The sequence below is a fragment of the Leiobunum rupestre genome, chromosome 11 (assembly GCF_980474605.1).
Source record: "Leiobunum rupestre chromosome 11, qqLeiRupe1.1.hap1, whole genome shotgun sequence".
Classification (NCBI taxonomy): Eukaryota; Metazoa; Arthropoda; class Arachnida; order Opiliones; family Sclerosomatidae; genus Leiobunum; species Leiobunum rupestre.
In genome coordinates this window covers 26,529,918-26,545,723 of record NC_143394.1, presented here as the reverse complement: position 1 = coordinate 26,545,723, position 15,806 = coordinate 26,529,918, and the positions used below count along the sequence as shown (strand labels likewise).

Here is a 15,806-nt window from a genome sequence, read left to right as displayed (position 1 = left end):
TAAAAGGCTAGACCTGGTCTACGTCTTGGTACACACACGTTTTAGTCATGCCGGTAACCGATGAGAAGGGTTTATGAGCAAGTGGATCAAACATTAGTTAAAAAATTCATGTATATAAAAAAATACAAAAGGCTAGACCTGGTGAAAATTGATACTACCGCGCTACCTGGTTCGTTATAAATAATTAATGCGTTATTTGAAATTGCACTAATAATGGTTTATTATGAAATTAAAAACGACTTGGTTACATTTGCATATTTAATATAAGATAAAAAATAATCTTACATTAAATATGCAAATGTAACGAAGTCGTATTTAATAGGATAATCAACAACGCATATTGAACTCTCAACCATCTAAGCCTTAATAATGGTTTCTTCAGCAAAAAAGCCACGTAAATTTTTTTACAATTTTTACCGTACATTTTAAATATTGAACGTAGATGGCGCTTTATTTAAATGGTAGAGTCCAGCATTGAAGGTATTTCTAAAATGCGAACGCGACCGGGCGGTTCATCGGGTGTTGCCTTGCTATGGCCATTTCGAAAAGCGCGCTTAAAAATTCGGGAGGAGGGCCTCGGAAGCGTCGACGGAAGTTTTCCGACTTCAGGGTGTTAGTTTGGCGGAGTGGGGAGAGGGGGGTAAAAAGGGGGGAAGGGGGGGCAAGCCATTTGTTTTTATCTTCCGAAGCGCGCCATGGCGGCTCGAGTTCCTTGGAGTGGAAATATGACAGCGGTACCGGCGGTTTTATAAAAGGGGAGTCGATGGATTTAAAAGGGGGGCCTTGCGCGCGCGGGGGTGCGGGCGCCCCCTCGGCCGCCCCCCGCCCCGGACGAGGGAGGGACTCTTCGATGGCGGCCGGAGAGTGCGCTGGACCGGCAAAAAAGATTGATCGGCCATTGGACAGATTTGAGAGAAGTTTCGCGCATCCTTTAATTCACTCTCTCTCTCTCTGCCTCTTACAATCCCGGATCGCCCCTCGCTCTCATCTTCAGCCTCCGGACTTTTAATTCTCAATTTTTTCATCAGCAATCCTTCACCGAACCCCTGTCTTTGTCCCTACCCCATCCGGAAAATCATATCTACTCTCTTCGAACTTTTAATTATCTTAATTTTTCCTTAATTAAGAAATATTTGACGGGATTTTTTGGACGTGTCAGTACCTCCTACTTTCTTGAAATTTCGAGTGATCTATTGGGATTTCGTATTTGCTGAATTATTGATACAAATTACCGGAAAATATATGACATTTCAATTTGGTTAAACATTTAATAAATTTTTTTTAAGAAGCTTTAGTTTTTATTTATCTATGCGGTTCTATTTCCCTCGCGTTAAATACTGCGCAGAGTCAAGTCGAAGGGAAGGAAGGGCTTCGACAGGGTACGATCTTTCGACACCAAATCGCTATCCCCTCCCCCCACTAGCGTTTAGTTAATTTCAATAATTTTATTTCTTACCTCTAACAATTCCGGCGGGTTTCTCTGCGCTCCCCCCACCCCTCCTCTCGCGCGCGCGGCTGCCGCCTTAGCGCGGCGTAGTCGAGCGCCCCCCCCCCTTCCCCCTCGTTCGTCCCTCTGAAAGATCTCCTCCTCCGCGCGCAACGCCGGACGCGCGTGCACAGTCGAGTTTTGGCTGGAGTTTTGCGTCGGACGCATTTTTGCCCTGAGCAGCGAGCAGCCTGCCTTTACTGAGTATTTATTCTTGCTCTTGCGGGAGAAGAACCGATCAAAACATCTTTGACATCTCCGATCCCCAACAACGTCTGCCTGCGAATGTCATGTTCTTCGGCGAAGATGAGGTAGGCAATTTCGTCATAGACGCGTCCTTGTCTCTCTCCTTAGTTACTTGACTTCCCGTCGTATACTTAACCCCTATCTATCTCGGGGCCTCTTCCTTAATAGACCCCCTTCGCCTCGCGCCTTACCCCGCCGAACAGTTTCTTTTCGCGTCCTCGCCCGCTAAGCCTAGGTCTCAATTGACGTCTGCTGTATTTGCAAACCACGCGAATTCGGTACCGTTTTCCGGCTTATTTATTTTAAAGTTATCTTACTATTGGCCTGTCAAGTTTGTAATTGCTATTTTGACTGTTAAATACGTATTTGTTTTTTTTTGCGTTTGTGTTAACTCTATCCTAATTAGATACAATGGTTTATTTACTTCATTTAAATATGTAAAAAGTCGCGAGTTTTTGCAATTAAAAAATTATCTTTTTTGCATCCTTTAACTACTCTGAATGTGTGAGTGCAGAATATCAATTTTTACTTTTAATGGTTGGCTTTAAGTCATTTTAACGTTATTTCTAACAAATGGTAAGCCTATTTTCGCGTACCTAGGCTGATTTTAGAGAGAAATACGTTGCGAAATATTTTAGTGACTAAGCTAACGATTTTGTCGTAATCAGCGGATTCTAAATAATTGTTTTCTTATATATATTATTAGGTTCTCGGTCGGCTCGTATCTAATTTGGCTGCATTTCGGTCATCTTATTTTAAGTAACATTCCGATATACTTTGGAAACGGGAATTAGGGTTATCGCGTTCAAAGACGGTGGCCTTTGTGTGTCTGAGCCTAATTGAAAATATATCGAAATGGTTGTTATTTCCCAGCGCCGAAGACTCTTGCCGCCAAAGATTCGACAATAATTTCCGTTGTTTCTTTTGGCACTGACACCCGACTTCAATGAGCCTAAGTAGTTTGTTGGGTGGATTTTGTGACTAAGATGTTTTGGCTCTTTGTCAGATAGACAGGTGTCTTTGGCGTGTCTTACGCTACTATAATTAACCGTCGAACTAATCGGTATAGAATTAAACGTTTGTACTTTCGGATATAGATTCTTGTTTGCGCCTGCAATATTTCCGGAAAACGTGATTCGTTTAGTTTTCGGTGGGTGAAACGCGGAAAATTAAATATTTGATAAACTTGAAAATTTGGAAATCTGACGAAACTGTCACGAAATCTCGAAATCACGGTTCAAAATCTCGAAACCTTAGTATGAAATCTAGAAACCTTAGTATGAAATCTCGAAACTTTATTATGAAATCTCGAAACTTTATTATGAAATGTCGAAACCTTATTATGAAATCTCGAAACCTTATTATGAAATCTCGAAACCTTATTATGAAATCTCGAAACCTTATTATGAAATCTCGAAACCTTAGTGACAAATCTCGAAACCTTAGTGCCGAATCTCGAAACCTTAGTGCCGAATGTCGAAACCTTAGTGCCGAATCTCGAAACCTTAGTGCCGAATCTCGAAACCTTAGTGCCGAATCTCGAAACCTTAGTGCCGAATCTCGAAACCTTAGTGCCGAATCTCGAAACCTTAGTGCCGAATCTCGAAACCTTAGTGCCGAATCTCGAAACCTTAGTGCCGAATCTCGAAACCTTAGTGCCGAATCTCGAAACCTTAGTGCCGAATCTCGAAACCTTGGTGACAAATCTCGAAACCTTGGTGACAAATCTCGAAACTTTAGTATGAAATCTCGAAAGTTTAGTATGAAATCTCGTAACCTTAGTATGAAATCTCGAAAATTTAGTATGAAATCTCGAAACTTTAGTATGAAATCTCGTAACCTTGGTGACAAATCTCGAAACTTTAGTATGAAATCTCGAAACCTTAGTTTGAAATCTCGAAACTTTAGTATGAAATCTCGAAACCTTAGTTTGAAATCTCGAAACTTTAGTATGAAATCTCGAAACCTTAGTTTGAAATCTCGAAACTTTAGTATGAAATCTCGAAACCTTAGTTTGAAATCTCGAAACTTTAGTATGAAATCTCGAAACCTTAGTTTGAAATCTCGAAACTTTAGTATGAAATCTCGAAACCTTAGTTTGAAATCTCGAAACCTTAGTTTGAAATCTCGAAACTTTAGTATGAAATCTCGAAACCTTAGTTTGAAATCTCGAAACTTTAGTATGAAATCTCGATCTTTATCGGCTTTCCGAAATCACGCTTAAAAAACTCGAACTCATTTTCGGATTTCTGATTTTCAAAATCCAAATCACAATTTTGTTTAATGTCCAGCCCCTTCGCTAAGTTTTAGTTTAAATAGTTCTGTTTGTTTCACTACATTTAGTGGATTTCCACGAAGAGTATACTTGAAGGTTTATAGTCTACGTGTTAAAGCGATCGTTAGGTTACTAAAAAAACACAAAACTACTTTAATGTAACTTAATGAAGTCTTTTTACACGCTAGATAACAGTCAATATAAGCGTTTATTTACAAAGAGCGTTTAAAGTATGTATAACTTTAATACATAAAAAAACTCCGAACGAAAGAAACTAGTAAGTCGCTAGTTCCATTAGTGGCCAACAGATGGCGGATACGTCTCGCGTCTCTTTTACGACGGTACGGCGCGGAATCCGCATTTCGCCACTTTCATTTTTTGTTTGTTAGTCTTAATAAATATTTAACCGCCGCCTTATCTTTGATACGTTGCTTCTCTATACGCTTAGGTTTGACCGTGATACAAAAACTATAACGAATGGTGGGCGGCCTATTTAACCTTTAAGGCGCGGAGCCCTTTGGTCACTTTATTTTTTGAGCGTTTTCTCGCGTGTCTTCCCGTTGTTTCCTGGCTTTCCTTCATGACGCCTTTCACGCGCCCTCTGTCGCTCAACTCACTCAGTCACTCATTCGGCGCGACTCTGAAAAGGGGAAATTATACGTATATACACCATTTAGCGGGGTTTCTCGAGAACGCGGTGTTTCCGGAGTAATTATTAGTTTATTCCCTTCAAAGACGGGCCCCGCAGTGTTACCAGTCTTCCCAATTGATGGTTCTTAATTCGGTCAAAGGCGCGCTGAGGGTCGTCGCGAGAACCACCCCTCGACTCGATCGGAATAATATTAGAAACGCGCCGTATGTTGGTAATGTTATGCGCGACAGGAAAACTGACTTATTTTGGGAGAAAGAATCGCTCAATTAGCATAGTAAATTCGTTGATAAAATGGCTCCTTGATTTAAATAAAAAGACAATATTCGAAGATTAAACCTCCGAACGCGACCAAAACCGATGACGCGTTTTGTTCCGTGTTCAGAATACGCGATTAATTTATGTTCCCTTTTGCCCCTCTTTCCCCCCAAACTTTAGTCTAGATTTTACTTTCTCTGTACATGATGTACCGTGTGTAGCGGATTTGCGAGCTGGGTGATATATTGGCTGTAAATGTGTGGTTGATTTGTCAGGGTTACTTAACTAACTGAATTTCGAAAACATGACACGTGGAAAATCGAAAAAATTACTCAAAATATTACGATAAATTACTAAAAGTAACTTTAGGAATAGTCGGAAAAGTTACTAGGAAGATTCGGAAAAGTTACTAGGAATAGTCGGAAAAGTAACTAAGAATAATCGGAAAAGTAACTAGGAATAGTCGGAAAAGTAACTAAGAATAGTCGGAAAAGTAATTTAAGGAATTGTGGGAAAAGTAACGTAAGGAATTGCGTGAAAAGTAACTTTGGGAATCGTGAGCAAAGTAACTTTGGGAATAGTGGGAAAAGAAAGTTTAGGAATAGTGGGAAAATTAAGTTTAGGAATAGTGGGAAAAGTAAGTTTAGGAATAGTGGGAAAAGTAACTTTAGTGATAGTGGGAAAAGTAACTTTAGTGATAGTGGGAAAAGTAACTTTAGTGATAGTGGGAAAAGTAACTTTAGGGATAGTGGGAAAAGTAACTTTAGGGATAGTGGGAAAAGTAACTTTAGGGATAGTGGGAAAAGTAACTAGGAATAGTCGGAAAAGTAACTTAGGGAATTGTGGGAAAAGTAACTTTAGGAATTGCGTGAAAAGTAACTTTAGGAATAGTGTGAAAAGTAACTTTAGGAATAGCGGGGAAAGTAACGTTAGGAATTGCGTGAAAAGTAACTTTAGGAATAGTGAGCAAAGTAACTTTAGGAATTGTGGGAAAAGTAAGTTTAGGGATAGTCGGAAAAGTAAATTTAGGAATAGTGGGAAAAGTAAGTTTAGGAATAGTGGGAAAAGTAAGTTTAGGAATAGTGGGAAAAGTAAGTTTAGGAATAGTGGGAAAAGTAAGTTTAGGAATAGTGGGAAAAGTAAGTTTAGGAATAGTGGGAAAAGTAAGTTTAGGAATAGTGGGAAAAGTAAGTTTAGGAATAGTGGGAAAAGTAAGTTTAGGAATAGTGAGCAAAGTAACTTTAGGAATTGTGGGAAAAGTAAGTTTAGGGATAGTCGGAAAAGTAAATTTAGGAATAGTGGGAAAAGTAAGTTTAGGAATAGTGGGAAAAGTAAGTTTAGGAATAGTGGGAAAAGTAAGTTTAGGAATAGTGGGAAAAGTAAGTTTAGGAATAGTGGGAAAAGTAAGTTTAGGAATAGTGGGAAAAGTAAGTTTAGGAATAGTGGGAAAAGTAAGTTTAGGAATAGTGGGAAAAGTAAGTTTAGGAATAGTGGGAAAAGTAAGTTTAGGAATAGTGGGAAAAGTAACTTTAGGGATAGTGGGAAAAATAACTTTAGGAATTGTGGGAAAAGTAACTTTAGGAATTGTGGGGAAAGTAACTTAAGGAATACCGCCGGGGAAAGTAACTTAAGGAATACCGCCGGGGAAAGTAACTTAAGGAATACCGCCGGGGAAAGTAACTTAAGGAATACCGCCGGGGAAAGTAACTTTAGGAATACCGCCGGGGAAAGTAACTTTAGGAATTGCGTGAAAAGTAACTTTAGGAATTGTGGGAAAAGTAACTTTAGGAATTGTGGGAAAAGTAACTTTATGAATACCGCCGGGGAAAGTAACTTTAGGAATACCGCCGGGGAAAGTAACTTTAGGAATACCGCCGGGGAAAGTAACTTTAGGAATACCGCCGGGGAAAGTAACTTTAGGAATACCGCCGGGGAAAGTAACTTTAGGAATACCGCCGGGGAAAGTAACTTTAGGAATACCGCCGGGGAAAGTAACTTTAGGAATACCGCCGGGGAAAGTAACTTTAGGAATACCGCCGGGGAAAGTAACTTTAGGAATACCGCCGGGGAAAGTAACTTTAGGAATACCGCCGGGGAAAGTAACTTTAGGAATACCGCCGGGGAAAGTAACTTTAGGAATACCGCCGGGGAAAGTAACTTCAACTTTAGGAATACCGCCGGGGAAAGTAACTTCAACTTTAGGAATACCGCCGGGGAAAGTAACTTAAACTTTAGGAATACCGCCGGGGAAAGTAACTTAAGGAATAACGAAAAAGTAAGTAAATGAATAACGAAAAACACTATTAATTAATACCAACCAATCGGGAGCAAGTATAAATACACGTATAATTTTTCTTCGGGGTAAATTCTGCAAATTTTCGAGTACAAAACCTTTTTTTGGGAGATATAGAAACCCCTTTAGCTAGCTTAAACGATTAAAAATTCGTGACTAAGACTATACAAATCTGCGCACTCATTTAAAGGTAGGACGCTAAGCGTTTAATTGTTTTCATTTGAATATAAAGGCGATTAAAGTAACTAACTTTCTTTTTATCGACATTGGTGGAGAGTTCCTCCCTTAATAGTTTTTCTTTCGGTCGTAAGTCAAATAACTTCTCCCCATTTCCGCGCGTTGCTCAAAGTGTGATAGACATTGTAGCTTTGTAGGGAACGGGGGGGGGGGGGGGGGGCGTAGAGTGGTGGCGGCTACCGAATTTATAATGAAGACGACACTCCTGCTGCCCTGTTTCACCCGCGGGCACCTGATACTCGTCTCTCTCTCTTTCGCTCTCTCTCTCTCGTTGTTAAGAAATGATTAAGGATCCGATCGGGTTGTAGCGAAACGACAATATTTTTCTATTGGTTATATTATAACCGAGCAGATGGTATATTACTCCATGCGCCGCTGCTGGGAATTGATTTTTTTATCCTAACGATGCCAGATTTTGAAGTCTGCCTTGTAGAAGATCCTCCAATTAAATAAGAAAGCTTTTAACTAATTGACACGTATAGATAACGTTCTTAGTTAATAGATTTTTCTATAAAATAAAATGAATAAAAAATAAAACCATAGAATATGTTGCTTTTACGTCACAAAACCAGGCTTTATTAGTTTCTCATTTGCACGGGCGATAGACTTGTGACTTAAGAGGCAACGTATTCTAATTTTTACTCTTTTATTCATTTTATTTCATAGAAACATCTATACTAGTTTTTATTTTATAAAATCACCTATTCGTCGTTACGCCAAATAATATACATGTATACAATTTTTAATGTTATATGATTTTAGACATTTTTTTGTGATATTAATTAGAGAATTAAGGAACATTGACCCGAAAAAAAGGCATTTTCGACCGTTTGTGATTTAATTGTTATTGCAACGTATAAATTTCAACTGACAATGGCGAGTTTATTCATTAAGGTGCAGCGTCAAAATTATGTTGTCAACAATCAAATCCCCTCCCTGTAAACTCGACTAGCATCGTAATCTGTTTTTCATTATAAGTTTTGGATTATACCCTTAAAACTATAGTCCCTATAGCTGTTTAATACGAGTCTTGTGTCGCGTTATTAATACAATTGTGAAGGACATTTTTTGTCGCCAAGTTTTCCCTCCAACTTCAATCAGCCGCGCCAGATGAAATGTCCCCCGATCATATTTTTGGTAACAGGCGCTCCATATTATTGAAAAAATATGATTATACGCTTATAGAGAGGGGTTAAAGCGTTATGTTTAACAGCGGTGGTGACAAACGTTCAAGGAAAAAAACAGATGTTGCTCGTAATAAGAATCCGCAAATAATAAATATTTAAATCTCCATTGTTTCGTGTGATTTATATTTTGGCGATGCCTGTAAAATGTATCTTTATATTTTACACCCGCAGCCGATGGCGGTAGCTAATTTCAACGACTCGAAATTTACAACCCTATATTTGTTTTGTTTAAATCTTCTTCCCGATGTAACAATTTAACCAATTTCAAAAGCGAAAACGAATTTATTAATAAGCTTATGATAATGTACCATTTATAGCATAGGTAAAGTTAATTTCGTTTTGATTGAAAAATTTATATAATAAGTAATTCGATAAATTTAAAGTATTTTGGTTATCGGTTTTCTGTTTATCTGGAAATATTTATCTGTTTACCACATTTTAATTAGATTATTAACAGAGACTTAGCAATCGTCTAGAATCAATTGTAATTTTACAGTTTAATATAAAACCAATTTCGAGGTAACTGTTTCTTATCGGTATTTACCTATGAAAGTCCAAAAAATATCTGTTTTTATAATCGCGAAGTTTTGTTCTAACAAACAAATTAATCTTGAAACTAATATTATTTAAAATACATTCAGCATAGAACTTAAAGCGATTCGAACAATTAAGTATATTGTGAGAAAACCTGGAATTCTTAGGATAACGACCAAATCACTAAACAGCATTAGTAATTAACGATTAACTCATTACAATTGAAGCTTGATCCGTGTCACGATGATACCCTGATTTCAAAATTCAATCTATAAACCGAGATTTTTTAGGTATAAATATTATCCTTGCAATCGGTGCATAGGTTAATCTAAAATTATGGTACTCGATAATTTGGCTTTCAATTTGTAAAATACTTACCTCCCATTGCCAGTGTTGCTACAGCGTGAAGTCAAGCTATGGCCGCCATACTGGTATGCTTTTTTATCCCGATTGGAAAAAGCATTGGTGACGTATTATCTACGTCATGCTCAGATTTTCAGATATAATTTTGGCGTTCATTTATAATTTTTACGAGATTTTTTTCTAATTTTTGCCCATTTTTGGTTTCCAAGTGGATTACAAAAGTTTTGTTAGTGTATTAGATTTTGGCAAATGTACCTCAATGTACCCCTCATTGTAAGGCCCAGGTATCGGGTGAACCAGACCTAGAACCAGGGCCGTAGGAACGTTTTAGATGTTGGAGGGGGCAAAGAGAAACCAAAAGGGGTCTGGAGAATTGTTTTGAATTTTTAATCGAGTGTAGCTTCTCCGAATGCATGTGTACCTTTTACTACTACGTAAATTGGCGGGAAAAGACTGAAATTTAAACACAGTTGAGGTTCTATAAGCTTTTTATTCTTTTAAAATGAGAATTTGAGACTTGTGAAGATTTCTACTGACCAAAAAGCTGGAGGGGGCAATAACATTAGTTGCCCCTCCCAGCAAAATTCTAGGGAGGGGCATTACCCCCCTTGCCCCCCCCCCTGGTTCCTACGCCCCTGCCTAGAACGGAAGAGTGTATTGGATTTTGACAAATGTAACCCAATGTACCCCTCATGTAAGGCCCTGGTATCGGGTGAAAAAGACCTAGAACGGAAGAGTGTATTGGATTTTGACAAATGTAACCCAATGTACCCCTCATGTAAGGCCCAGTAATCGGGCGACCCAGACCTAGAACGGAACTGTGTATTGGATATTGACAAATGTAACCCAATGTACCCCTTATGTAAGGCACAGGTATGGGGTGAACCAGACCTAGAACGGAAGAACATGGGATGATGGGTCCCTGGAATCGTTTTCTCCTGACGCCTAGCCACAGCCCGGTTCGAGTAACTTTGTGGCAGGTAAACTGATTCAAAGTTATTGGGAGGGACCGAGCTATCGCGTTATGAAATGCGCAATAATTGCGACTAAACGCTGGTATCACGCTTTGGACGAAAATGAGCTCTATTTTGCAAGGAGCACGCGGCGTATAAAACCTTTCGAGCGTGGGCAGATATTTGCAGGTAGGACGCGCGCTTCCCCTCCGTTAATATGATGTATGCCTTCTTGTTAATCGCACTCTCCGATACTTGTTTTTCGAGGCGAAAGTATCATTAATTTTTTAAGCCTTACGCACCAACATCCATCGCTCACCGCGTGTGCCCCCCGCTTATAATAGCGCATTGAAGCGTAACCTATCATCTCTTCTCGTACACGGCACCCCCTTCCATGTATACGGCGGTAACACCCCTAAACTTGGCTCGATTCTTTGTCCTAAACCATTTATTATCGAATCTCTTTCATTCTACGATGAGCCAAACCTTAATTTATGCAGAAGGCATTTTTTCTTATTCTCCGAGGGTTTTTTATTGTAATTTATATATTCTCGTATATCGGTCTTTGTCGTCGCTTATAACCATTAAAATAGCGATTCAAATTAGCGAACGTTCTATTCGTGTGTAAATGGTATTCACGGCATATTTCGATTGGAGTTATTATATAAACGTCGGTATAATTTGTATGATATTGCTATCGCTACTGGCCATTGGGAGACAGAGCCAACCGCCGATTTCTCGATTCTAGGAAAAAAAGGAACCCTATTCCATGGTTTTTTTTCGGGGAATTTTCCGGGGAATCCGCGACAAAGAACGGTTATTAATTTTTGTCTCGATTGTCAGATCCGCTTTCGCCTAATAATCGATGTTGTAGATTGTAATTAAAACGCTTTTATAGGACGGGCCGCGAAATTATCAATTTTTAGTCGTTATATTTTGTTGATGCAGATTATAGGATTGTCCGCTTCTTGTATCGAACGTTACGCGGTGTTTCTAATTTGCATAAGACCTTGGAATCTTTTCTGCGTGTCGTTTTCCCCCGTTTTGAGTAGGTTGAGATTAGTGGGTTATATTCGTTAACCGTTAATTACCGAGTTAATTATTAACTCCCATATTTTTAAGAGTAAAGAAAAGGCTGGATGATGGCTGTACTTAAAATGGATTTTATTAACAGTGCATAGGTATTTTGGACATTGATGGCGTCGTTGGGACAAAGGGGTTGTTTTTAAAATAAAATTTAAATAGTTGACTTTTTTTAATGATCTTAACAAATTGTAATAAAATGTAATTAAGTTTGTGATTTTCATTTGGTAAAGAAAACACGGGTATTATTACCAAATAAAGTTCGAAATATTGGAAAAATGTCCGGGAAAACCAGTCAGATTTTAATTCATAAACGTTCCTATACGATACCAGGTTCGTAATGATATTTTAAAATTTGTAGAAGGTAATTTTGTGAATTGTTTTAATTTTAAATGTATTGTAAAATATTGTGGAATTACTATGGTTATCCATGCTCTAAAACCTTTTTTTTTCGCGGAAACCAAACCCCTGAAATTTTAGGAATTAAATAATATCTCGAGGGTCGATGGGCAAGGCCGCAGTGTTTGGAAAACCAATTTTTGAAAACGAAAACGCCTCAGATATCATATATATGATTTTTTATTTATAAAAAAATAATTTATCATATGTAATAATAATATTTATAATTATTTATAAACAAAACTGCTGATTTATTAATTTATTAATCTAAACAATACAAATATGAAGTAGAATAGGCTAGATTATAAATCTGTTATTTGCAGGGCTGTCACGGTACCTGGAAAACCTAGAATTCCTGGAAAAGTCAGGGATGTTGAATATGGGTATAAAAATCAGGGAAAAGTCAGGGAATTTTAAAAATTAGTATAAAAATCAGGGAAAAGTCAGGGAATTTTAAAAATTAGTCTAAAAATCAGGGAAGTTAATTTCGGTTACAAATAGGAAACTTTTTCTAAAATATAGGTTAAAAAACAAAAAATCTTGGCACAACATAAGTCAGGGAAAATCTCCGGAGATGGTAAGGGAAAACCTGGAAAAGCCAGAGAATTTGATTGTGAAAAAACTGGCAACCCTAATTTGGGTTTTTAACCTTTTTATATATGTTTTGAATTGTTTCCGTGTAACCCCTGGTACGCAGGTTGAAAACTACTGTTATAAAATGCAATAGCATTTCCATAGATGTATTAAACACAGGGTTGGCAATTTTTTGATTTTTTAAAAAAATCAAATAAATCGATTTTTTTTATTTAAATCAGATTTTTATTGATTTTTTGATTTTTATTAAAATTTCAAAGTTTTATATAATTAAGTATCATAATTTTACCTAAAACCACTATGTTTTAATTTTTAAAGACTTAATCTATATATATGTATAATGAATTTATTAAATTTAGGCTAATCATATAATTTTTTATTTTTTAAAACCTTTTTTGGTGCTTTACAAAATAAATTAGGCGGAATCTCCACCCACAGGTAGAATCCAATGCAACATTAGGGGGAAGTACACGAAAGATTATATTTAAACCTAAATTATAGCAATTGGCCAGGTTTTTCTTTTTCCAAACTACTATATAAAAATTGATTTAAATCAACGATTTTTTTGAAAAAATCATTGATTAAAATCGCGGTTTAAATCGTGATTTTAATCAAGTTGATTTAAATCAGCCAATCCCAACAATAACTATTCAATAATTAAATAAAATTAATATCTATAGGCATTTCTTAAACTCGTCTTCGGTTACCTCAGTATGTCTTTTTAAACTTTTTTTGCCGCCAATATGTACATCAATTTATGATCATTAATATATACATTAATATATTCTTCTTCGATAAGAAGATATATCGGTCTAATAATTTAGAATGGGCCCTAGGGCAACTTATTACAAATCGAAAAGAAATATTATACGTAGCTTATCAGTTGTATAATAAGTTATACGCCGATCGAAAGATTTTTCCCTAAGAATATTTAAGAAGGGAAAGTATGGGCATGTAGACACGATCGCTTATTTGATTAGGAGGGAGCGATTAAGCGCTTTTTCGACGTGTTTCGCGGTCTGGCACCGACTCGATGCGCTAATATCGAGTGCCCGAGGCCAAGTTTTGGCCAGATACTAATAGCTGATTGATGCGGGATTTATATTTTCTATAATATGCCGGCGCGAGAGTATGTCGGAATTGCGGAGTATAAAATCGGTGGTTATGGATCCGGGTTGATAGGCCGAGCAAGGCGCGGCCGCGGCTTCGGCGTGCCCCTTTTTTCTCCTTCGTCAATAATAAAACTCCGGACGGTGATCGCTTAAAAAGTCGACGCAATTATAGCCTTGAAAGAAAACGCTCTTTATTATTAAGATCCGTAAAACCGCTCTTCTTTTTTTTGCCGGTTTTTTATTCGATGCGTATTTGAAAAAAAAAAACCCGGAGTCCGATCCCTCGCAGGCACCAGACGGACTCGTTGGTAATTATTTGCCCACTCTCTGTATCTCTTCTAATTCCATGTTTGGCCAAAAATTACCGATTATTAATTAATACGAGGGCTACAAAATTTGCGTTGTTGCCGTTAATTATTGGCTTCGCGGTTGATAATAACTATTTGCCGAAATTGCGATACCGAGAAAACTATTCCGAACCTTCTATATTTGACTACTTTCAAATCAAAGGGTTAGGATAGGAAACGTCTCTTATTTCGGGAATTTAATGGCCCATAAAAGCGATATATAGCTTTTCAAAATTGACGTGCTCCCTACCCTTTGGGTACGAGTGAAACTGGAATTTGGCAATTATTTTTGATCACACCGAAAACTCCCCGTATTGATATTTCATAGATTTATTTCTTTCCTATCGTGGCAAAACCTTGTAATTAATTTTTGTTATTTTGAATTACGTTTCTTTATATGGTAATGTAAGTGGTATTTGCTAGTATAGTTCATTTGTTATTTTGAATTACGTTACTGTTATGTAAGTGGTATTTGCTAGTATATTTCGTCGACGAATATTTCTAATTTTTTACAGTATGTGTACTATTCAAATTTAGACTCGATTTTACTATTAACTCGACATTTTTTGAAATTGGCGTTTACAAGGTTTTACAATCGGGAAGATTTGTTTATTTGAACATTTTTACGCTAAGTAAAGAAGTTATAATGACAACAACTACGTTTTTTTGTTGTTTTGTGATGGGGTATAATATTTTTTTACGATATTTTGTCACAAAGTCGATTGTGTGTCGTAATGTCCCGTTTAATGTATGTCGTATTTATTTGTTAATATTAAGGCTAGGGATAAGCTAGGCGGTTCTTTTTAATCAAGCTAAAGTGTTTTTGTTAACGCACGAAGTATAATAAAATATTTGTGTTTTTTTAAATAATTCTCGACTCACGATTTTTGCTGTTTGTCCAGATATTCGTGTTCCAACACAAATACACGAACGACATTTTCCCACCGAAAGATAAAGATACGCCTAATGAAAGAGGGGAGTTTCGACTATCCTGTCGCCATCTACCAGCGTATTTAGTCGCGTTCAAATTAGTGTTCTTAACTTTGTACAATGGGTGCATCGTCACCAAGTCTATTTTTTGGAAAACTCAGAAGATACTATAGAAACAGTAACAAAATTTATATGTAGTCTATAAAAACAATTTTAATTTTTCTATAGATATACATTTTTGAGGCCTTCCAATACAAATATTAATAGAAATCCTGATGCATTCTATAGACTTCTATGAGATTTTTATTGAAATACAGGGCCCCCAGAGGTCGTATGATTCCTATAAAATCCTATATTTTCGAAAATGTCCTATAACATTCTATATTCTTAGCAAAATCCCTCAAAAGTCCTATAAAATCGTATAATTTTGATATTTTGCCCATTTCAAATCCAACCACTCAGTTAAATTGCTAGATCTATAGGATAAATTCCTATACCAAGTCATTCTAGTCTATACTTTTGTTTTGTTAACATGGTTAAATAGTTTTTATTTTTTTATTTCTATAAATATAGATTTAGTTTTTAAATGCGTAAAGCTAGTAAATTAAATAGCATATATAGTCCTATAAAATCCTATAATTTTGTAAAAATAGTCCTATCAAGTCCTATATTTTTAGAAATATAATCCTCTATGTGCTATAAAAAAATAGAAGATTTGAGTGGGGGCCCTGGAAATACTTTAGAAAATTTTAGTAAGGGAAACAAAGTATATAGCCAAAATATTTGGAAGCTTCCAAATTTTAGGCCAAAATTGAATATGTTATATTTAATAATATTCAAAGATAACGAAGCCGGTGTGA

At 36.9% G+C, this 15,806-nt stretch overlaps 1 protein-coding gene across 4 annotated transcripts in view; it reads left to right on the top strand.

Moving 5' to 3' along the window:
• ct (homeobox protein, cut) overlaps positions 1-15,806 on the top strand; it is a 460,014-nt gene that overhangs the window by 194,226 nt on the left and 249,982 nt on the right. Inside the window, exon 1 of one of the 4 annotated variants that reach the window (XM_090164188.1) lies at positions 1,638-1,797. The exons of the other annotated variants lie outside the window; for them this stretch is intronic. Coding sequence (XP_090020314.1) covers positions 1,777-1,797 — 21 coding nt within the window. The 5' untranslated portion in view covers positions 1,638-1,776. Of the gene's footprint in view, positions 1-1,637; positions 1,798-15,806 lie in introns of those variants that run through there. 4 annotated transcript variants of the gene reach the window in all.